This window comes from Struthio camelus, chromosome 35, assembly GCF_040807025.1.
Source record: "Struthio camelus isolate bStrCam1 chromosome 35, bStrCam1.hap1, whole genome shotgun sequence".
Lineage (NCBI taxonomy): Eukaryota > Metazoa > Chordata > Aves > Struthioniformes > Struthionidae > Struthio > Struthio camelus.
The window spans coordinates 1,037,341-1,060,647 of NC_090976.1; the positions used below are offsets into that span (position 1 = coordinate 1,037,341).

At 70.8% G+C, this 23,307-nt stretch overlaps 1 protein-coding gene across 3 annotated transcripts; it reads left to right on the forward strand.

Annotated features, from left to right (window-relative positions):
- The first annotated feature begins 1,434 nt into the window (after positions 1 to 1,434).
- PACS1 (phosphofurin acidic cluster sorting protein 1) lies at positions 1,435 to 22,951 on the forward strand. 3 transcript variants are annotated; one of them, XM_068923681.1, is made up of 24 exons: positions 1,435 to 1,566; positions 6,959 to 7,046; positions 7,539 to 7,628; positions 8,856 to 8,981; positions 9,624 to 9,765; positions 10,369 to 10,460; positions 10,543 to 10,620; positions 11,295 to 11,354; positions 11,928 to 12,088; positions 12,675 to 12,750; positions 13,435 to 13,506; positions 13,760 to 13,860; positions 14,395 to 14,533; positions 15,387 to 15,491; positions 15,564 to 15,670; positions 16,453 to 16,607; positions 17,319 to 17,429; positions 17,796 to 17,898; positions 18,569 to 18,611; positions 19,054 to 19,096; positions 19,529 to 19,658; positions 20,405 to 20,637; positions 21,412 to 21,531; positions 22,082 to 22,951. In XM_068923681.1, the coding sequence occupies exons 1-24, from the start codon at positions 1,511 to 1,513 to the stop codon at positions 22,192 to 22,194; spliced, it is 2,544 nt and encodes an 847-aa protein (XP_068779782.1). In that variant the 5' UTR covers positions 1,435 to 1,510; the 3' UTR covers positions 22,195 to 22,951. The 3 variants fall into 3 exon arrangements, with proteins under 3 accessions (XP_068779782.1, XP_068779785.1, XP_068779784.1); XM_068923684.1 differs by having other exon boundaries at positions 13,435 to 13,500; XM_068923683.1 differs by having other exon boundaries at positions 11,298 to 11,354.
- The last annotated feature ends 356 nt before the right edge of the window (positions 22,952 to 23,307 follow it).

Genomic DNA, 23,307 nt, shown 5'->3' on the forward strand with positions numbered 1-23,307 from the left:
GTGTGTTGTCCCCACCCCCCCATGGTGATGCTCTGCCCCATGTCCCCGATGTCCTATGTCACCAGTGTTCCCCCCCCCACGGTGACGCTCTGCCCCATGTCCCCAGTGTCCCACAGCACTGGTGTTCCCCCCCCAGCGGTGCTGCTCTGCCCCACGTCGCCAGTGTCCCATGTCCCCAATATCCCATGTCACCCGTGTCTACCCCCCCCGTGCTGCTCTGCCCTGTGTCCCTGGTGTCCCACAGCACCACTGTCCCCCCCCCCAACACTGCTGCTCTGCCCCATGTCCCCAATGTCCCATGTCACTGGTGTCCCCCCTCCCTGGTGCTGCTCTGCCCCGTGTCCCCGATGTCCCATGGCACCGCTGTCCCTCACCTCAACGATGCCGCTCTGTCCTGTGTCCCTCATGTCCCATGTCACCGGTGTCCCCCCCGGTGACACTCTGCCCCACGTCCCCGATGTCCCACGGTACCGGTGTGTTGTCCCCACCCCCCCCGGTGGCGCTCTGCCCCACGTCCCCCATGTCCCATGGCACCGGTGTGTTGTCCCCACCCCCCCACGGTGGCGCTCTGCCCCACGTCCCCAATGTCCCCCCAACCACTGCCCCCCCCCCAGTGCCGCTCTGCCCCGTCTCCCCCCGACCCCGGTGCCCCCCGGCACCGTGTGGCAGGGTCGCGCCTCTCGGCCCCTTTTATACCGGCTCCGGGCTCAGGGGGCGGGGCCATGTGCCAGCACCGCCCAATGAGCACCCGGAAGCGGCTGGTGGGCGGGGCCAGCGGCCCCTGCAGCAGCGGGGGCTGTTGGCGCTGGGGGGCGTGGTCAGGCCGGACGGCGCCAGCCAATGGGCTGGCCGGGAAGAGCAAGGCAAGGGTGGGGCAAGCTGCCTTCGCAGCGGCTGTGGGCGGGGCCAGGCCGGGCCGCAGCCGCCAATGAGCGCGCGCGAGGGGGCGCTGCGGCCCGCAGCAATGAAAACACCCAGGGCGGGGCGGAGGGCCGGGGGCCAATGAGCGCCGCGGGGAGGGGGCTGAGAAGAGCAACCAATGAGCGCTGAAGGCGGGCTGGAGCCGCGGCGGGAGCGGCCAATGGGCGTTTAGCGGGCGGGTCAGTGAGGAGGGCGGTGGCGGCCGCTGGGCGGAGGGGGGGGGGGCGCGGTCGCTGGGGGGCGTGGCCAGGCCGCTAGGGGCGGGGCGGCGGCGGCCGTTAGGGGCGGGGCCGGGCGCGCGGCGGCGGCCGTTAGGGGCGGGGCGGCGGCGGCCGTTAGGGGCGGGGCCGGGCGCGCGGCGGCGGCCGTTGGCGGCGGCGGGGCGATGGCGGAGCGGGCGGGAGGCGGCGGCGGCGGCGGCCAGCGCGGCCCCCCCGGCCCGGCGCAGCAGCCCGCGGCCCCGCAGCAGCACCAGCAGCCGCCGCCGCCCGCCGGGCCGCCGCCGCCGCCCCCCGCCGCCGCCGCCGCCGCCGGCCCCGGGCCCGCCACCCCCGGAAGCGGCGGCGGCGGAGCGGGCCGCCCGGTGCAGATGAACCTGTACGCGACGTGGGAGGTGGACCGCAGCTCGCCCAGCTGCGTGCCCAGGTGAGGCCCCCCCGCCGCCCCCCCGCGGCGCCCGCCGCCCCCGCGCTCCGTCGCTCCCGGCCCGGGGCCTGCCGGGGCAGCGCCGGCCCCCTCTGCCCCCCCGCCCGCCCGCCCGCCGGGGCCCGCTTCCTCCTCTTCCTCCTCTTCCTCCCCCCCGCGGCCGGCACCCACGGGGTCTCCCCTCCCCCACGCGGGTCTGGCGCCCCCGGGTCCCTCATCCTCCCCCCCGGGGCCGGTGCCCCCCGGGTCCCCTTTCCCCTCCCCGCCCCCCCCAGCGATGCACCTGCGCAGGCGTGTGCACACGGACACACACACACGGGTGACCCTCCCGCACGCGGGTGTGCGCGCGAGCAGGGGGAGACGGGTGACACTCCCGCACACGGGTGTGCGTGCGAGCAGGGGGGGACGGGTGACGCTCCCGCACGCGGGTGTGCGCGCGAGCAGGCGGGGACGGGGGACACTCCCGCGCGCGGGTGTGCGCGCGAGCAGGGGGGGACGGGTGACACTCCCGCGCGCGGGTGTGCGCGCGAGCAGGGGGGGACGGGTGACACTCCCGCGCGCGGGTGTGCGCGCGAGCAGGGGGGGACGGGTGACACTCCCGCGCGCGGGTGTGCGCGCGAGCAGGGGGGGACGGGTGACACTCCCGCACGCGGGTGTGCGCGCGAGCAGGCGGGGACGGGGGACACTCCCGCACGCGGGTGTGCGCGCGAGCAGGCGGGGACGGGTGACGCTCCCGCACGAGGGTGTGCGCGCGAGCAGGCGGGGACGGGTGACGCTCCCGCACGCGGGTGTGCGCGCGAGCAGGGGGGGACGGGGGACACTCCCGCACGAGGGTGTGCGCGCGAGCAGGGGGGGACGGGTGACGCTCCCGCACACGGGTGTGCGCGCGAGCAGGGGGGGACGGGTGACACTCCCGCACGCGGGGGTGCGCGCGAGCAGGCGGGGACGGGGGACACTCCCGCACGCGGGTGTGCGCGCGAGCAGGCGGGGACGGGGGACACTCCCGCACGAGGGTGTGCGCGCAAGCAGGCGGGGACGGGTGACACACCCGCACGCGCCGGTGGGGATGGGTGACACTCCCGCACGCGGGTGTGCGCGCGAGCAGGCGGGGACGGGGGACGCTCCCGCACGCGGGTGTGCGCGCGAGCAGGCGGGGACGGGTGACGCTCCCGCACGCGGGTGTGCGCGCGAGCAGGCGGGGACGGGTGACGCTCCCGCACGCGGGTGTGCGCGCGAGCAGGCGGGGACGGGTGACGCTCCCGCACGCGGGTGTGCGCGCGAGCAGGCGGGGACGGGGGACGCTCCCGCACGCGGGTGTGCGCGCGAGCAGGCGGGGACGGGTGACACACCCGCACGCGGGTGTGCGCGCGAGCAGGCGGGGACGGGGGACGCTCCCGCACGCGGGTGTGCGCGCGAGCAGGCGGGGATGGGGGACGCTCCCGCACGCGGGTGTGCGCGCGAGCAGGGGGGGACGGGTGACGCTCCCGCACGCGGGTGTGCGCGCGAGCAGGGGGAGACGGGGGACGCTCCCGCACGCGGGTGTGCGCGCGAGCAGGCGGGGATGGGGGACGCTCCCGCACGCGGGTGTGCGCGCGAGCAGGGGGGGACGGGTGACGCTCCCGCACGCGGGTGTGCGCGCGAGCAGGCGGGGACGGGTGACACACCCGCACGCGGGTGTGCGCGCGAGCAGGCGGGGACGGGGGACGCTCCCGCACGCGGGTGTGCGCGCGAGCAGGCGGGGACGGGTGACACACCCGCACGCGGGTGTGCGCGCGAGCAGGCGGGGACGGGGGACGCTCCCGCACGCGGGTGTGCGCGCGAGCAGGCGGGGACGGGGGACGCTCCCGCACGCGGGTGTGCGCGCGAGCAGGCGGGGACGGGTGACGCTCCCGCACGCGGGTGTGCGCGCGAGCAGGCGGGGACGGGTGACGCTCCCGCACGCGGGTGTGCGCGCGAGCAGGCGGGGACGGGTGACGCTCCCGCACGCGGGTGTGCGCGCGAGCAGGCGGGGACGGGTGACGCTCCCGCACGCGGGTGTGCGCGCGAGCAGGCGGGGACGGGTGACACACCCGCACGCGGGTGTGCGCGCGAGCAGGCGGGGACGGGGGACGCTCCCGCACGCGGGTGTGCGCGCGAGCAGGCGGGGACGGGGGACGCTCCCGCACGCGGGTGTGCGCGCGAGCAGGGGGGGACGGGTGACGCTCCCGCACGCGGGTGTGCGCGCGAGCAGGGGGAGACGGGGGACGCTCCCGCACGCGGGTGTGCGCGCGAGCAGGCGGGGACGGGGGACGCTCCCGCACGCGGGTGTGCGCGCGAGCAGGGGGGGACGGGTGACGCTCCCGCGCGCGGGTGTGCGCGCGAGCAGGCGGGGACGGGTGACACACCCGCACGCGGGTGTGCGCGCGAGCAGGCGGGGACGGGTGACACACCCGCACGCGGGTGTGCACGCGAGCAGGCGGGGACGGGGGACGCTCCCGCACGCGGGTGTGCGCGCGAGCAGGCGGGGACGGGTGACGCTCCCGCACACGGGTGTGCGCGCGAGCAGGCGGGGACGGGTGACGCTCCCGCACGCGGGTGTGCGCGCGAGCAGGGGGGGACGGGGGACGCTCCCGCACGCGGGTGTGCGCGCGAGCAGCTGGGGACGGGTGACACACCCGCACGCGGGTGTGCGCGCGAGCAGGCGGGGACAGGGGACACTCCCGCACGCGGGTGTGCGCGCGAGCAGGCGGGGACGGGTGACACTCCCGCGCGCGGGTGTGCGCGCGAGCAGGCGGGGACGGGTGACACTCCCGCGCGCGGGTGTGCGCGCGAGCAGGCGGGGACAGGGGACACTCCCGCGCGCGGGTGTGCGCGCGAGCAGGCGGGGACGGGTGACACACCCGCGCGCGGGTGTGCGCGCGAGCAGGCGGGGACGGGGGACACACCCGCGCGCGGGTGTGCGCGCGAGCAGGCGGGGACGGGGGACGCTCCCGCACGCGGGTGTGCGCGCGAGCAGGCGGGGAGGGGGACGCTCCCGCACGCGGGTGTGCGCGCGAGCAGGCGGGGATGGGTGACGCTCCCGCACGCGGGTGTGCGCGCGAGCAGGGGGGGACGGGGACGCTCCCGCACGCGGGTGTGCGCGCGAGCAGGCGGGGACGGGGGACGCTCCCGCACGCGGGTGTGCGCGCGAGCAGGGGGGGATGGGTGACGCCCTTGCACACGGGTGTGCGCACGAGCAGGCGGGGACGGGTAAGGCACCCGCACACGGGTGTGCGCGCGAGCAGGCGGTGACGGGTGACACACCCGCACGCGGGTGTGCGCGCGAGCAGGCGGGGACGGGTAAGGCACCCGCACACGGGTGTGCGCACGAGCAGGCGGGGACAGGTGGCGCCCCTGCGCACGGGTGTGCGCGCGAGCAGGCGGGGACGGGGGACGAACACGCAGGGACAGGTAATGCACCTGCACACGGGTGTGCGCACGTGAGCACACAGGAATGGGTAGTGCACGTGTACCTGCACATGTATGTGCACACAAACATGCACAGATGCATGATGTGCCTGCACGTGCGTGTGTGTGCGTGAACACAGAGACGCGTGGGGCATCAGCATGCGTGTGTGCACCCAGACATGCACAGATGCCTGATGCACCTGCAACTGCGCACATGTGTGCACATGAACACGCAGGGATGTGTAATGCATTTTCATCTGTACGCATGCACACAAACATACAGACGTATGATGTACCTGCACACATGTGTGCACGGGCACATGGGGATGCATGATGCACTTGCACATGTGTGTGCACACAAGCAGACCCAGATACGATGCAGCTGCACACGCATGTGTGCACAAACACACACAGATGCGTGATGCACCTGCATCTGCACACACGTGCGCACAAATATGCACAGACGTGTGATCACCTGTACCTGCACACATGTGCGCACAAACATGCCGAGACGTGTAATGCACCTGCCTCTGCACACGCGTGTGCACACAAGCACACAGACATGCATAATGCACCTGCACAGGTGTGTGCATGTGAACACACGTAACGCACCTACATATATAACACTTGTACAAAGACGTGTTCACACGATCACAGTAAAACACATAACGCACTTGCACACGTGTGCACACAAGGACCCGTGATGCTCCCACACGCACCCATGCGGGTGTGGAGTATGTTGTGGTGCCCGCACATGAAGTCACCCGTGGCACGCACGCCAGCGCACCGCATGTGTGCACGGGACCACTTCGGCCTGCAAACGCATGTGTGAGGCTGTGCACAACAGGCGGGTCCGCGGGAGCGCGCTCATGGCACACGCGTGAGGCTGTGCAGGACACATGCTTTTGTGAGCAGGCACGCGTGTAGGAGCTGAGTCCTCGTGAGCACGCTCATGACACCCCTGTTCAAGATGCACATGTGCTTGTGCATGTGGTCACGTCACGTGTGTAACACGTGTGCTCACATGCAGTGCTACACGTGCTCATTTGCATGCTCGCATCACCCATGTGTGCGACAACCGTGTAGTCATGCACCCTCTCATATCACCCGTGACACACGTGTGCTTGTGCACCCGTTCACGTCCTCCACGTGCAACACGTGTGCTCATGCGCCTGCTCACATCACCTATGTGTGCGACGCGTGTGCTCATGTACGTGCTCACGTCCCCATGTGTACAAATCGCGTGTGCTCATGCTCCTGTCCACATCACCTGTGTGACGCGTGTGCTTGTGTGCATGCCCACGTCACCTGTGACGTGTGCTCGTGCCTCCGCTCGTGTCCCTGTGTGACACACGTGTGCTCGTGCTCCGCTCACATCCCCATGTGCGACACGCTTGTCCTCATGCACCTGCTCACATCCCCCGTGACACGCATGTGCTCGTGCCTCCGCTCACACCCATCTGTGACACGTGTGTGCTCCTGCCCTCGCTCACGTCCCTGAGTGCAACACGCGTGTGCTCGTGCTCCCTGCTCACATACCCCGTGTGCGACACGTGTGCTTGTGCACCCGCTTATGTTCCCCATGTGCGACATGCGTGTGCTTGTGCCCCGCTCTTGTCCTGTGTGACACACATGTCCTCGTGCGCCTGCTCACATCCCCCATGTGACCCACGTGTGCTCGTGTCCCCGCTCACATGCCCCATGTGCAACACGCATGTGCTTGTGCCCCAGTCACGTCCCCCATGTGCAACACGTGTGACACGTGTGCTCGTGCCCCGCTCACGTCCCCTGTGACACGCGTGTGCTCGTGCCCCGCTCACGTCCCCTGTGTGCACGACACGCGTGTGCTCGTGCGCCCGCACCCGCCACGCGTCCAGCCGCCGCACCCCGGGGTCCCCGTCTCTCCTGCTCGCCGGGGGCCGGGCCCAGGCGTCCGGCCCCCCCACCCGACCCCCTTCCCCCCCAGGCTCTTCAGCCTCACCCTGAAGAAGCTGGTGATGGTGCGCGAGGTGGCCAAGGACCTCAGCTCCGTCGTCATCGCCGTCAAGCTCCAGGCGAGGCGGGGGGAGCACCCGTGGGTGCCGGGGCCCCCGGGTGCCCCGGGGCACGGCTGGGGCATCCCCAGGGGTCCCCAGGGTGCAGCTCAGCGGGTCCGAATGGGCTCACAGGGGCCTTTGGTGGGGGTCCCAGGGGCCTGGGGGTCCCCAGGGTGCCCCAGGGGGTCCCAAGGGGTCTGGGGGGGTCCCATGCATCTCAGGGGTCCCATGGGTGCCCCAGGGTGTCCCAAGGTGCAGCAGAGGATCCCAAGGGGTCTGGGGGGGTCGCAAGGGTGCCCCAGGGTGCAGCAGGGGATCCCAAGGGGTCTGGGGGGGTCGCAAGGGTGCCCCAGGGTGCAGCAGGGGATCCCAAGGGGTCTGGGGGGGTCCCAAGGGTGCAGCAGGGGGATCCAATGGGGTCCTTGGGGCTCTTGGGGAGGATCAGACCCCGGGGGGGATTTGCCCCCCGCCGGCGTTGGGTGCCCCCCAGTGACGCCCAGCCCCGCGCAGGGCTCCAAGCGCATCCTGCGCTCCAACGAGATCGCGCTGCCGGCCAGCGGCCTGCTGGAGACCGAGCTGCAGCTCACCTTCTCCCTGCAGGTGGGGCCAGCACCCATGGGTGCCCTCGCCCCAGGGGCCCTTCACCCCAGCACCTGCCCCCGGGACTCCTGCACCCCCAGCACCCACCCCCGGGGGCCCCTTCATCCACAGCAGCCACCCCCCCGGGGCCCTTCACCCACAGCACCCACCCCCGGGGGCCCCTTCACCCCCAGCACCCACCCCCGGGGCCCCTTCACCCACAGCACCCACCCCCCCCCGGGACCCTTCATCCCCAGCACCCACCCCCCCGGGGCCCCTTCACCCCCAGCACCCACCCCCGGGACCCTTCATCCCCAGCATCCACCCCCCCGGGGCCCCTTCACCCACAGCACCCACCCCCCCCGGGGCCCTTCTCCTGCAGCACCCACCCCCCCGGGGCCCCTTCTCCCGCAGCACCCACCCCTCCAGGACCCTTCACCCCCAGCACCCACCCCCGGGACTCCTTCATCCACAGCACCCACCGCCGGGGGCCCTTCACCCCCAGCACACAACCCCGGGACCCCTTCACCCCCAGCACCCGCCCCGGGACCCCTTCACCCCCAGCACCCACCCCCGATCCTTCACCTGCAGCACCAACCCCAGGGGCCCCTTCACCCCCAGCACCTGCCCCCCAGACCCTTTCACCCACAGACACCCCCAGCTCCCAGGACCCCTTCACCCATGGGTTCCTCCTTGCACCCTCCTTCCCCTGACCCACCCCATATGCTTGGGGGCCCAGGTGCATGTGGGTCCCCACAAACCCACATCCCTGAGGTTCATGGGTGCCCGCAGTACCCTGGGTGCCCCGGTGCGGGTCCCCGGACACCTGGGTCCCTGAGGTTCATGGGTGCCCGCAGTACCCTGGGTGCCCCGGTGCGGGTCCCCCGGACACCTGGGTCCCTGAGGTTCATGGGTGCCCGCAGTACCCTGGGTGCCCAGGTGCGGGTCCCCGGACACCTGGGTCCCTGAGGTTCATGGGTGCCCGCAGTACCCTGGGTGCCCAGGTGCGGGTCCCCGGACACCTGGGTCCCTGAGGTTCATGGGTGCCCGCAGTACCCTGGGTGCCCCGGTGCGGGTCCCCGGACACCTGGGTCCCTGAGGTTCATGGGTGCCCGCAGTACCCTGGGTGCCCAGGTGCGGGTCCCCGGACACCTGGGTCCCTGAGGTTCATGGGTGCCCGCAGTACCCTGGGTGCCCCGGTGCGGGTCCCCGGACACCTGGGTCCCTGAGGTTCATGGGTGCCCGCAGTACCCCCACTTCCTGAAGCGCGACGCCAACCGGCTGCAGATCATGCTGCAGCGCCGCAAGCGCTACAAGCACCGAACCTTCCTGGGCTACAAGACCCTGGCCGTGGGGCTCATCAACATGGCCGAGGTGGGCGCGGGGCCCGTGGGTGCTGGGCAGGGGGCTCTGGGGGCTGGGGAACTTCAGAGCGGGTGCCTATGGGTGCTGTGGGAGTCCCAGAGGCACCTCACAGGGTGGCTCTGGGTGCTGGGGAACTAAGGATTGGGGTGCCAGGAGGATGCCGGAGCAGCACAGATCGGGGTGTGCTGGGAGCTGGGACACTGGATCAGGGTGCCAGAGGATGCCAGGTGCCAGGGCACCGTGGATCAGCGTCCTTGGGGCGATGGTGGGTGCCAGGACACCGCAGATTGAGGTGCCCAGGGGGTGCTGGGGAGGCAGAGCCATCTCACGGGGTGCAGGGGGCTCTGGGTGCTGGGGAACTGCAGAGCAGGGTGCTCGGGGCAGTGGGTGCCGGGGCACCGTGGATGGGGGTGGCCAGGGGTGGCAGGTGCTGAGGCACTGGGGATCAGGGTGCCCAGGGTTCCCCGGGGCGGTGGGTGCCAGGGTGCCGGGTGTCAGGGCACCCATGGGGGCCCCCTCAGCCACCTGTCCTGCAGGAGGGGCTGGTGCTGGGGCTGCACAACGTGGTGAAGGACGTGGCGCTGGGGGGTGCTTGGCACCGGGTGCCGGGGCACGCATGGGTGCCAGGGGATCCAGCCTCCCGTCCCGCAGGTGATGCAGCACCCAAGCGAGGGGGGGCTGGTGCTGGGGCTGCACAACGTGGTGAAGGACGTGGCGGTGCCCGTGGCCGAGATCCGGGTGAACTCGCTCTCCAGCCAGCCTATCGACCACGAGGGCAAGAGCAAGCTGTCGGGTGAGGCCCTGAGCACCCACGGGTGCCAGGGGTCCCATGCGGCACCCATGGAGAGGGGAGGGTGTGGGGTACCCGTGGCCGTGTGGGGTCCTTGGCGGGAATGGCTGTGGAGAGAGGTGGATGTGGGGCAGCCGGGGGTGCAGGGGGATGGCCACACATCGGGGGGCACCCATGGGGGTAGGGGTGCAGGGAGCACCCATGGGAAGAAGCAAACAATGCGGAGACACTGGTGAGGGGGGAGCACCGGTGGGGAGGGACAGTCATGGAAGTAGGAAGCACCCATGGGGAAACCCATGGATGCAGGGACACCCTTGGGTGCAGGAGGACGTCAGTGGGAGCAGGGAGCAGCCATGGGGGAAGGTGGGCAGAGGGACAAGCACGGGTGCAAGGGGACATGCACAGGAAGGAGCAGGCACCCACAGGAGAGGGGGGCACAGCAGCACCCACAGGCACAGGAGAGCAGCCACGGGTAGAGGAGCCACCCACAGGCATGCGGGGGCACCCAAGGGCACAGGGCGACTTCCACCAGCATGGGGGGCACCCCTGGAGTGGGCACCCGGCAGGGCCACCGCAGCCAGGTGCCCACCCATGGGTGCCCCCCAGACCGCTCTCCCGACATCGACAACTACTCAGAGGAGGAGGAGGAGAGCTTCTCCTCGGAGCAGGAGGGCAGCGACGACGCTCTGCACGGCCAGGTGGGTGCTCGCCGGGTGCACCCTCCCCACCTGGCACCCACGGGTGCCCCCGGCGGTGCCACCCTGTCCCGCTGCCCCCCAGGACCTCTTCTACGAGGAAGAGGAGTTGCAGAAGGTGAAGAAGACAAGGAGGAAGCTCCCAGCTTCCGCCTCCACCCGGGTGAGCAAGTACCCGACCAGGGTGGGGGGGGTGAGGGTGCCCAGGGGGGTCTTGCTGCACTCATGGGTGTTGTGGGTGCCCCAGGAGGTGCAGGGGATCCTGGAGGAAGTCTCACTGTGCCCATGGGTGCCCCAGGAGGAGCGTGGGGTCCTGGGGGTGTCCCACTGCACTCAAGGGTGCCCCAGGAGGAGCATGGGGTCCTGGGGGGGGGGGGTCCCACTGCACCCATGGATGCCTTAGGAGGAGCATGGGGTTCTGAGGGGGGGGGGTCCTACTGCACCCATGGGTGCCTTAGGAGGAGCATGGGGTTCTGAGGGGGGGGTCCTACTGCACCCATGGGTGCCTTAGGAGGAGCATGGGGTTCTGAGGGGGGAGGGTCCTACTGCACCCATGGGTGCCCCAGGAGGAGCATGGGGTCGTGGGGGTGTCCCACTGCACTCAAGGGTGCCCCAGGAGGAGCGTGGGGTCCTGGGGGTGTCCCATTGCACCTATGGGTGCCCTAGGAGGAGTGTGGGGTCGTGGAGGTTCTGCTGCACCTGTGGGTGCTCCAGGAGTTTGGGGGGGGGCAGTGCCCAGGAGGCTCCCGTGTCCTGGGGTGCTAGGTGCCAGGGTGCTCCCCAGGGTGCCCCCAGGGGTGCCCCTGCCGCTACCCTAACCCCCCCATCTCCCCACAGCAGCCCAACATCAAGCAGAAATTCGTGGCCTTGCTCAAACGGTTCAAAGTGTCGGATGAGGTAGGGGTCCCCTCAGGCACCCATGGGTGGCACCAGCCCATGGCGTGCCCTGGGGTCATAGCACCTGGGGACAGGGCACACAGGGGACTGTGGGGTGGGGTGGCACCAAGGTGCCCTGGGGACATGGTACAAGGGGGACTCTGGGGTGCGGTGGCACTGGGCACCCTGGGGACATGGCACGTGGGGGCTCTGGGGATGGCGGGGTGGCATCGGGGCACCATGGGGGACACATCGCAACAGTGCCTCTGGGGATGATGGGGTGGCACCAGGCCACGAGGCACCCTGGGGACGTGGTACGAGGGGGTCTCTGGGGTCGGGACACTGCACGTGGGGGCTCTGGGGATGGTGGGTGGCACAGGGCACCCTGGGGACACAGCACAAAGGTGGCTCCGGGGATGACGGGGTGGCACCAGGCCATGGGGCACCCTGGGGACAGGCTGCATGGGGGGCTCCAGGGCCCGTGGGGTGGTACTGGGCACCTTGGGGACATGCGGCAAGGGGTCTCCCAGTCCAGTGGGGTGGCGCGGGGCAGGTGTGGTGGCACAGGGGCACCCATGGGTGCCGTGGCGGCAGGTGGGCTTCGGGCTGGAGCACGTGTCGCGCGCCCGCATGCGGGAGGTGGCCGAGGACCTGGACGAGCTCTACGACACCCTGGAGATCTTCAACCCCAGTGACAGCGGCGCCGACCTCGATGACACCGACAGCGTCCTCAGCACCCCCAAGCCCAAGCTGCGGTGAGTGGGTGCTGCTGGGGCACCCCGGGGTGGGTGCTGCCAGCCAGCGGCCCCAGGATGTCCCCATGCCAGCCCGGTGCCAGCTCCATGGCTCCACGTCATCCCCTTGTCAGCCCAGTACTGTCTCCATGTCCCCAGGGTGTCCCCATGCCAGCTGGGTGCTGGCCCCACATGGCCTTGGTGTCCCCGTGTCAGCCCAGTGCCAGCTCTGTGTCCCCAAAGTGTCCCTGTGCCAGCCAGGTGCTGTCTCTGTGTCCCTGGGTGCCACATTGTCCCTGTGTTAACCCAGTGCCCAGCTCCGTGTCCTTCAGCACCGTGTTGTCTCCGTGCCAGTCTGGTGTGTGGCTCTGTGACCCTGGGCACCATGCCATTCCCGTGTCACCTCTGTGTCCCCAAGCACCTCATTGTTCCTGTGCCATCTCGAGTCCTTGGGCACCGCGCTGTGCCCCTCCGTGTCCCCTGGCACCCAGCTCCGCATCCCTGGGCACCCAGTCCTCCCCCCGTGCCTCATTGTCCGTGTGCCACCTCTGTGTCCCTGGGGGCTGCCTTGTCCCCGTGCCAGCTGGTGCCACCTCTGTGTCCCCAGGCCCTTCTTCGAGGGCATGTCGCAGTCGAGCTCCCAGACTGAGATTGGCAGCCTGGGCCGTGAGGGTGCCAGCGGGGTGAGCAGCACCCATGGGTGCTGGGGGGGTGGTTTGGGGAGCGCTGGGATGGGTGCTGGAGCACTCTGGGGGCTTTGGAGGCACTGGGGTGGGTGCTGGGGGGGTTCTGGGGTCACTGGGTGGCTAGGGGGAGGACAGGGGTGGGTGCAGGGGGGTTTGGGAGGCACTGGGTGGCTATGGGGGGCACTGGGATGGGTGCTGGGGGCTCTAGGGGCACTGGGTGGCTATGGGGGGCCCTGGAGTGCGTGCTAGGGGGGTTCTGGGAGCACGGGGTAGCTATGGGGGGCACTGGGGTAGGTGCTGGAGGGCTTTGGGGGCACTGGGTGGCCCTGGGGTGGGTGCTGGGGGGTTTGGGGGGCACTAGGTGGCTATGGGGGGCACTGGGGTGGGTGCTGGAGGGCTTTGGGGCACTGGGTGGCCCTGGGGTGGGTGCTGGGGGGGTTTGGGAGGCACTAGGGGCAAGTGGGATGGGTGCTGGGGGACTCTAGGAAGCACTGGGGTGGGCACTGGGGGGTTCTGGGGGCACTGAGATGGGTGCTGGGGGGGTGATGGGGTCCCTGGGGGCACTGGGGTGGGTGCTGGGGAGCTATGGAGATTTGGGGATGGTTTTGGGGTGCCCTGGAGGTTTCTGGGGGGCCCCGGGGGGGTCCCAGGGCCTGGACGAGCCCCCTCTCCCTGTGGCAGGCGGAGGCAGGTGCCGGGTGCAAGGGCGGCCGGAGACCCCCCGAGGACGGCGGGCAGGACCCCGAGGTGCTGGTGAGGGACCCTACCCCGGGGCACCCCAAATGCTGCTGGTGGCACCCCCCCCGCACCCATCTCTCTCAGTGGTAGGGTGCCCCTGACCCCTCGCAAAACCCCCCCCCAGCACTGGGGTGCCCTTAGCTCCCTTCACCCCGATATTGCGGTGCCCTTGACCCCTCCCAGACCCCCCTAGCTCCCTTCACCTCCTAATATTAGGGTGCCCCCCCGGTTTTGGGGGACCTCTCCCCACTGATGATGCCCCACACAGGACGGAGGGGGGGACCTCGACCCCCTGCCTGAGCCCGGAGGGGCCCCCGAAAAGCTCAAGACCCCCCTGAAGAACAGCAAAGGGGAGCTGGCGTCACCCAGGTGAGGGGGCACCCTAGGGTGGGGGGCGCCGGGGACCCTGGCGTGGGCTTCAGGCTATAGGTGGGGGGGCTATGGATGTGGGGGGGGATCTGGGTCCTGGGGTCCCAGGGGAGGGATTTAGGGTGCTGGGGTGGGGGACACTGGCATCCCCGGGCAGGGTGGGGGGATTGGAGTGCTGGGGTGGGGGGGGAATTGGGGTCCCAGGGAAGGGATTGGGGGGATTTAGGGGGGATTTGGGGTGCCAGGGTGGAGGGGGGCTGGAGCAGGGGATCACGTCCCTCGGGGGGGGTCGGGGCACCGGGGCAGGGGGAGTCAGGGTGCTGGGTCCCTCTGGGGGGGGTCAGGGTGCCGGGGCAGGGGGAGTCGGGGTGCTGGGTCCCTCTGGGGGGGTCGGGGCGCCGGGTCCCTCGGGGAGTCGGGGTGCTGGGGCAGGGGGAGTCAGGGTGCCAGATCCCTCTGGAGGGGGTCAGGGTGCCAGGGCAGGGTCCCTCGGGGGGCAGGTGGCCGGGTGCCAGCGCGTCCCCGTGCCCGCAGCAAGGCGGACGGGGGACCCTCGACGCCGCGGCCCCGCCGGGGCACCCCGCTGCGCGAGCGGCAGCACCCCAAGGCGCCGAGCGAGCGCGCCAACAGCTCCGACAGCGAGCGCTCGCCCGACCTGGCCCTCGGCACCCAGGTGCGTCCTGGGGACACGCTGGGGACACCCCATGACCTGGAGGCGGGGACACCGTGGGGCGGCGAGGATGGGAACACCACGGGGACGCGGGGACAGCAAGGCAGGGATGGGGACACCCCGGGGAGGGGGACGCCCTGGGGACGGGGACGCCCTAGAGACGCAGGGTCCCGCCGCAGGGACGGGGATGCCCCGGAGACACCAGCACAGGGACACCCTGGGGATGCAGACTCAGGGACAGGGGCGCTTGGGGGATGTGGGCACGGGGACACCCCGGGGACACGCTGGGAATGGGGATGCTGCAGCAATGACAATCCGGGGACGCCCTGGGGACATGGGGCTCCACCATGGGGACACCAGGGCAGGCACAGCTTGGGGACACCCTGGGGACACAGGGCTCTGTGATGGGGATGCCAGGGTGGGCACAGCTTGGGGACACCTCGGGTGTCACTGGTCCCTGCAGCGGATGCCTTCATGGGCACCGGGGGGGGGACAGCAGGGCGGACACAGCTTGGGGACACCCCGAGGTGTCACTGGTCCTTGGAGTGAGTGCCCTCATGGGCACCGGGGTGGGGACACCGAGGTGGGCACAGCTTGGGGACACCCTGGATGTCACTGGTTCCTGCGGTGGGTGACCTCATGGGCACCAGGGTGGGGACAGCGGGGTGTGCACAGCTTGGAGATGCTTCGGGTGTCACTGGTCCCTGCAGCAGGTGCGCTCATGGGCACTGGGGTGGGGACACTGAGGTGAATGCAGCTTGGGGACACCCCGGGGGCTGCCAGCCCCAGCCTCCTGGGTGCCCTCGGCCCCTCCGGGTGCCCGTCCAGGTGCTGAGGGTGCTGGGGGCACCCGTAGGTGCCCCGCAAGGTGGTCTATGACCAGCTCAACCAGATCCTGGTGTCGGAGACGGCGCTGCCTGAGAGCATCATCCTGGTGCACACTGGCGAGTGGCAGGGCCAGGTGGGTGCCAGGGAAGGGGGACGGGACGTGGGGGCCCGCGGGCACCCACTGACCCCCCTGCCCATTGCCCAGTTCGTGGCGGAGCTGCTGCAGGAGCAGAAGAAGCCGCTGGTGGGCACGGCGGCCGCCGTTGAGCTCCAGGCCGTGCTCTCGGCCGTCCTCACCCGCATCCAGCGCTAGTGAGTGCCACCGCTGGGTCCCCTCCGTGCCCGCCATGGGGTGCCCGTGGTCCTCATGGCTCCCCCATGCCATTCTTGGGGTGCATGTGGCCCCCAGGTCCCCTCCGTGCCCACCATGGGGTACCTGTGGCACCCGTGTCCCCTCCGTGGCCGCTGTGGGGTGTTTGTGGCCCCCGTGTCCCCTCTGTGCCATCCTTGGGGTGCCCGTGGTCCCTGGGTCACCTCTGTGCCACTGCAGGGTGCTTGTGACACCCGGGTCCCCTCTGTGCTGTCCTCGGGGTGCCCATGTCCCTTGTTCCTGCACCCGGTGCCCCATGGGTGCCTTGTCCCCTGCCGTGGGTGTCCCACCCCAAAGCGCCCCGATGCCCAGTGGGTACCCCCATCGCCCCAGGGGTGTCCCATGCCCACCCTGAAGCACCCCGGCACCCCGTGGGTGCCCCTGTCCCCCACGCATGCCCCATGCCCACCCTGACGTGCCCCACTGTCCTGTAGGTCCCCCCATGGGTGCCCCCCCACCTGCCCCAATGTGCCCCGGCGCCCTGTGGGTCCCGCTGGGGGTGTCCTGCGCCCACCCCGAGTGCCCTGTGAGTTCCCCTGTGGGTGCCCCCCACCCCACCCAACGTGCCCAGGTGCCCCCATGGGTGCCCCACACCGAACCCGAAGTATCCGGGCGCCCCGTGGGTGCCTTGCAGGGCGCCCACGCTGCGCCGCCCCGGGTGGCGGAGCCCCGGGTGCCCCCACGCGGAGGCACCCACAGGACCCCCACCCGCCTGCGCCCGCAGCTGCAACTGCAACGCGGCGGTGCCGCGGGCGGTGAAGGTGGTGGCGGTGGGGGGACAGAGCTACCACAGCGCCGTGCTGCGCTGCTTCGTCCGGCTGCTGGGCACCCGCGGCCCCGAGTGGCTCGGCTACCTGCGCTTCCTGCTCGTGCCGCTGGGTACGTCACCCCGGGGACACCGGGGGGCGTTGGGGACACCGCGGGGACGCGGGGCATTGGGCGATGGGGACACGCAGGGTGTTGGGGACATGCGGGGCGTTGGGGACACGCGGGGCGCCCGCGGCCCTGGTGGCTCGGCTACCTGCGCTTCCTGCTCGTGCCGCTGGGTACGTCACCCCGGGGACACCGGGGGGCGTTGGGGACACCGCGGGGACGCGGGGCATTGGGCGATGGGGACACGCAGGGTGTTGGGGACATGCGGGGCGTTGGGGACACGCGGGGCGCCCGCGGCCCTGGTGGCTCGGCTACCTGCGCTTCCTGCTCGTGCCGCTGGGTACGTCACCCCGGGGACACCGCAGGGACAACGTGGGGACACAGGGTGTTGGGGACACATGGGGCAGCAGGGGCATTGGGGACACGCAGGGCACTGGGGACACGTGGGGCGCCCGCGGCTCTGAGTGGCTCAGCTACCTGCACTTCCTGCTCGTGCCACTGGGTATGTCACCCTGGGGACCCTGCAGGGACACATGGGGCATTGGGGACATAGGGGACATCCGGGACACATGGGGCAGCAGGGACACGTGGGACATGGGACGTTGGGGGACACAGCAGCGGGGACACACGGCACATTGGGGGACACACAGGACATTGGGTGCCACGGGGTGCCGTGGTTCGGGTGGCCACCCGTGCCCACCCCACCCCCCCCCGCAGGCTCCCACCCGGTGGCCCAGTACCTGGCCTCGGTGGACGGACGCTACGGGGCCACCTTCCTCGACCCGGCCTGGCGCGAGCTCTTCGGGCGCAGCGAGGCCCCCGCCACCGGTACGGGGCACCCCAGGGTGGGCGCCTGCTGCGAACGGGAGCACCCAGGGATGGGCATCCTGGGACACGCCAGGCGCCCTGGGGTGGGCATCTTGGGACACCCTTGGGTGGGCATCTCCTGCCAACGGGAACACCCCAGGGTAGCTATCTCCAGGTCAGCACCCACGGCGCAGCGAAGGCACCCATGGGTGTCCATTTTAGGGCTGGGCCCCGGCGGTACGTGGCCGTAGGCAGGCACCCCAGGGACAGGGGTCAGGTGGGCACCCAGCGGTGGGCATCGGGGTGGGTTCCTCACCGGGACACCTGGCGGAGGGGGGCACCCACCCCACACCCCATGGGTGCTGCCACCCACCGTGGTGCCTGCAGAGCCCTTCAACGTGGTGGGGCGCATCATGGCCTACGTGGCGGGTGCCGGGGCCACCCACCAGCTGCCCGTGGCCGAGGCCATGCTCACCTGCAAGCACAAGTTGTGAGTGGGGACGTCGGCGTGGGGGGTGTTGGTGTGGGGACATTGGCATGAGCATGGGGACGTTGGTGCAAGGATGTCAGTGTGGGCATGGGGACGTTGGTGTGGGGACATTGACTCGGGCATGGGGACATTGGCGTGGGGGCACAGGAATGTTGGGGTGGGGACATCAGTGTCAGGATGAGGATGTTGATGTGGGGACCTTGGCGTGGGGACGTTGGCCTGGGCTCTGGGACGTCAATGTGGGGACATCAGTGTGGACATGAGGACGTCAGTGTGGGGACATTGGTGTGGGGACAGGGGCATCGGGGTGGGGACGCTGAGGTGGTCATGGGACGTTGGGGTGAGGACATCGGTGTGGGGCTGGGGGCATCGGGGTGGAGACGATGGGGTGGTCGTGGGGACGGGGTGAGGACATCAGTGTGGGGACAGGGGCATCGGGCTGGGGATGTCGGGTGGTCATGGGGACATTGAGATGAGGTCGTCGGTGTGGGGACAGGGGCATCGGGGCGGGGACGTTGGGGTGAGCATGGGGATGTCGGCGACGGGATGTAGGGACGCTGCTGTGGGTGTGGGGATGGGGTCGTCGGCGGGACGCGGGGACGCTGGCATGGGTGTGGGGATGGGGACATGGGGACACCGGTGTGGGGACATGGGCGTCCTTCTCCCGCAGCCAAGACGAGGGCTCCTACCAGAAGTTTGTGCCCTTTGTGGGGGTGAGTGTGTCACTGGGTGACACCGGGTGGCAGCAGGCCGGGGACCTTGGGGGTGCCTAGCAGGGGGGCACCAAGCCATGACACCTAAAGGTGGCACCAGGGGTGGCCCTGGGTCATGGCAGCGGGGGGGGAGGGGGGGCGCAGGGTGGCACCAAGAGCAATGGGGTGGAGGGTGGCGCAGGGTGACGTGAAGGGTGAAGTCGGGCGTGGCCTCGGGGATGGGGTGGCACAGGGTGACGCGGGAGGTGACATTGGGGGTGGTCCAGGGTGGGGGGGGGAGCCCAGGGTAACACTGAGGGTGGCCCAGGGTGACGCTGTTGGTGGCCTGGAGTGGGGGTGGCCCAGGGTGGCACTGGCGGTGGCCCGGGGTGGGGGTGGCCCAGGGTGAAACCAGGGGCAGGGTGGCCCGGGTGATGCCACTGCAGCTTCACCCTTGCGGCAGGTGGTGAAGGTGGGGCTGGTGGAGGACCCCCCCCCGGCAGCAGGTAGGAGGGTGCCCCCAAGCACCCAAAGGTGCTGCCCCATCACCCTGCCCCCACCCCCACTGCAAACACCCCGGGGTGCCACCCTGCTCGTGGTGTCCATACCCAGCACCTAAAAGTGCTGCCCCCCCGCCCATACCCCCACCCCCACCGCGGACACCCCAGGGTGCCACCCTGCTCATGGTGTCCATACCCAGCACCCAGAGGTGCTACCCCCCCGCCCATACCCCCACCCCCACCGTAGACACCCTGGGGTACCACCTTGCTGGTGATGTCCATACCCACCACCCAAGGGTGTTGTCCACCCCTACCCATACCCACCCTAGGGTGGCCCTAAGGGTGCTGCCCCCTTGGCCATACCCACCCCGGGGTGCCACCCATCATGGCGGGGGCACCGGGGCACCCCCGGGTGCCCCCCTGATGCAGCAGCCACAGGTGACGGGGACGAGGGCCCCGCGCTGAGCCTGGCCGTGCCCTCGACCTCCCCCCCTGGGGGCCCCGGGGTGCCTCGCGAGGCCTGCGCCACCCCCCCCTCCTCACCCTCCATGGCTGCCGCCACGCCGGGGTGAGCACCCGCAGCGCCGGGGGGTTACCGGGGCCCAGGGTGGGGGCGCGCTGGCACTGGGGTCCCCAGGGTGGGAGCACCTGAACGCCTGCGTCCCTAAGGTGGGAGCTTGTGGGTGCTGGGTCTGTGGGGCGGGATCCCGTAGGTGCTGGGTCCCTAGAGTGGGATCTTATGGGTGCTGGGTCCCTGGTGCAGGATCCCGTGGGCGCTGGGTCCCTGGGGTAGGATCCCCTGGACATCTGGGTCCCTCTTGTGGGGTCTTATGGGTGCTGGGTCCCTGGGGTGGGAGCCCGTGGGCAGGTGAGTCCCTGGGGTGGGATTCCCACGGGTGCTGGGTCCCTGGGGTGGGAGCCTGTGGGCAGGTGGGTCCCTGGGGTGGGATTCCCAAGGGTGCTGGGTCTGTGGGGTGGGATCCCCTGGACATTTGGATCCCTCGGGTGGGAGCCTGTGGGTGCTGGGTCCCTGATACAGGATCCCGTGGGTGCTAGATCCCTGGGGTGTGATCCCGTGGGTGCTGGATCCCTGGAGTGGGAGCCCCTGGGCAGGTGGGTCCCTGGAGCAGGATCCCATGGGTGGGTGGGGTCCTGGTGCAGGATCTCGTGGGTGCTGGCTCTGTGGGGCGGGATCCCCTGGACATCTGGGTCCCTGGGGTGGGATTCCATGGGTGCTGGGTCCCTGGGGCGGGATCCCGTGGGTGCTGGTGCCCAGGGCAGGTGCCTGACGTCCCGTCGTGTCCCCCCCCGCAGTGGGGCAGGCGACGCGCTGGGGCTGCAGGTGGATTTCTGGGTGCCGGCGGGGGCCGGGGCGGGCGCGGGGGCCGGGGCGGGTGGCACCCGGGAGCGGGCGCCCCGCGACGCCGCCAAGACGAGCCTGCGCGGGACCTTCCGCTCCCTGCTGGTGTCGCGGCTGCCCGGCCCCGGCGAGGCGCCCGGCCCCGCCATGGCCCTCACCGTCGTCACCCGCGAGAAGAACAAGAAGGGTGCGGGGGCACCCCGGGGTGTGGGGGGGCACCCGGGGGCGGGCAGCCAGCTGGGGTCGGGGTGGGCAAGCAAAGTCTGGAGGTTTGGGGTGAGCACCTCGGGGCACCCAAGGGTGGTGTCTGGGGAGCACCTCTGGGTGGGTTGTGGGAGGGGTGGGGTGCAGGCACCCAAGGGTGGGTGTCTGGGGAGCACCTCTGGGTGGGTTGTGGGAGGGATGGGATGCAGGCACCCAAGGGTGGGTGTCTGGGGCACCCAGGGGTGGGTGTCTGGAGCATCTAAGGGTGGGTGGTTTAGGGTGCGTCTGATGGTGGGTGTCCGGGGGGGGGGTTTAGGGTGGACACCCAAAGGTGGTTGTCTGGGGGGCACCCAAGGGTTGACATCTTGGGGGATTCGGGGTGGGCAACCAAGGGTGGGCATCTGGAGAACATCCAAGGGTGGGGGTGGAGTGAGCACCCAAAGGCGGGCCCCTGGGCTGCGCCTGATGGTGGGCATCTGGCGGTTTGGGTATGGGCACCCAAGGGTGGGCATCGGGATTTGGGTGTGAGCACCCAACGGTGAGCATCTGGTGGTCAGCACCCAAGGGAGCGCCCAAGATCGGTGTCTAGGGGGCGGGTTGGTGAGGGCACCCAAGGGTGGACGTCCGGAGCTCCTCGAGGGCAGGGAGCGCAGGGGGATGGGGACGTGAGCGCCAAAGGGTGGGCGCCCATGGGCGGTGGCGGCGGCAGGGGGCCTGCAGCACCCTTGGGGGCCCGCTGAGGCTGCGGGTGCTGCAGTGCCGGCCCTGTTCCTGAGCAAGCGCCCGCGCGAGCCGCAGCCCGACTCCAAGAGCCAAGTGGTCGAGGGCATCAGCCGCCTCATCTGCTCCGCCCGGCAGCCCCCCACCCTGCTGCGAGGTGGGCGCCCGGGGGGCGGGGGGCTGGGCCCTATGGGGGGCTCCCGGGGGGGTCGGGAGGGGTTACAGGGGGATCCTCGGGGCGGGGGAGCTGGGCATTCCCAGGGTGCTATAGGGGGGCACCCAAGGGTGGGGAGCACCCATAAGGGGTGGTTGGGCCCCATGGGGGGCTCCGGAGGGGTTACAGGGGTTCCTGGAGGATGGTGACCTGGGTGTTTTGGGGTTCTGGGGTGGGAGACCTGGGCATTATGGGGAGCACCCAAGGGTGGGGGGCACCCAAGGGTGCCCAGGGGGCCCACTACTGCAAACAGGGTTCCCGGGGTGGGAGGTGTCCAGGGGTCATGGGGAGCTCCTGGGGGTGGGGGGTACCCAGGGATGGGGGGGGTCCAGCGGTCCCAGGGATCACCCAAGGGTGGGGGGCATCCAGGAGTGGGGCCACCTGGGGGTTACACGGGGAGCACCGAGGGGCGAGGGGCACCCGGGGAGAGGGGGATAGGGGCTGCGGGGGGGGGGCCCAGGGCCACCCACGGGTGCCAGCGCTGGTGCCGCAGTGACCGTCGACGGGGTCGAGTGGGACGACGTCAAGTTCTTCCAGCTGGCGGCCCAGTGGCCCACCCACGTCAAGCACTTCCCCGTGGGGCTCTTCGGCGCCAAGCCCCCCTGAGGGCACCCATGGGTGCCCCCCGCCCCACGGCTTCTCCCACCGCCTCCGGGGTGCCCACAGCACCCATGGGTACCCCTGCTGCTCCCCCTCAGCTGCCGACACCACCCTGCACCACCCTGGGCTACCCCACCACCCATGGGTGCCCCCACTCCAGCTGGCTGCTGCACTCCCCTGCTGCCCCCCCGAGTGCCCCGTGCCACCCGTGGGTGCCCCTGCCATGTCCCCCCCGCTGCCACCACGGCAGAGCGCTCCCGCATCACCCATGGTGCTTCCACCCATGGTGCACCCATGGGTGCCCCCGCCATGTTCCCCCCCACTGCCACGGCAGAACGCTCCTGTATCACCCATGGTGCACCCATGGGTGCCCCTGCTGCATGCCCAGCTCCTGAGCACCCCACGCGCTGCCCCTGGGCGCCACCCCACCCATGGGTGCATCCTCCACCCTCTACCCCACCCCAGGGTGTCCTGCCAGCTCCAGCACCCCTGGGTGGTCTCCCACCCACCCTGGTGCCCATGGGACCCCAGGGTGAAGACAGCACCCACGCCCCCCCCCAGCCATAGGCACCCACTTCTGTCCTTGTGCCAAACTGGTGTGGGGGGAACATGCAGCACCCAACAGTCCCCCTGGCACCCATGGGTCCCTCGGGGTGGTCCAGCACCCATGGGTCACCCGCCAGCACCCACGGGGCCCCCCCTCCCCCGGCCTCCACGTCGGGTCGCGACTGCGGCAATAAACAAAACGTCTCCGGGGGTGACAGGCGGAGCCTGGTTCTTTTGGGGGGAGCCCGGACGCCTGGGCCCCTCCGCACGCGCGCTGCGCCGGCATGGGTGTGCACATGGCACGTGCACGCTCGTCGCGTTGCACCTGCGTTGCACGCGCTGAGGCATTGCACGAGCATTGCGTGTGCACAGGCATTGCACGAGCACTGCACACACACATGCAAATACCTTGCTCGAGCATTGCATGTCCATTGCACCTGCATTGCACCTGCATTGCACATGCTTTACACACCCGTTGCACGTGAACATACATTGCTTGAGCATAGCACATGCATTACACATGCGTTGCACACATATTGCACATGCACATACGTTGCGCGAGCATTGCTCACG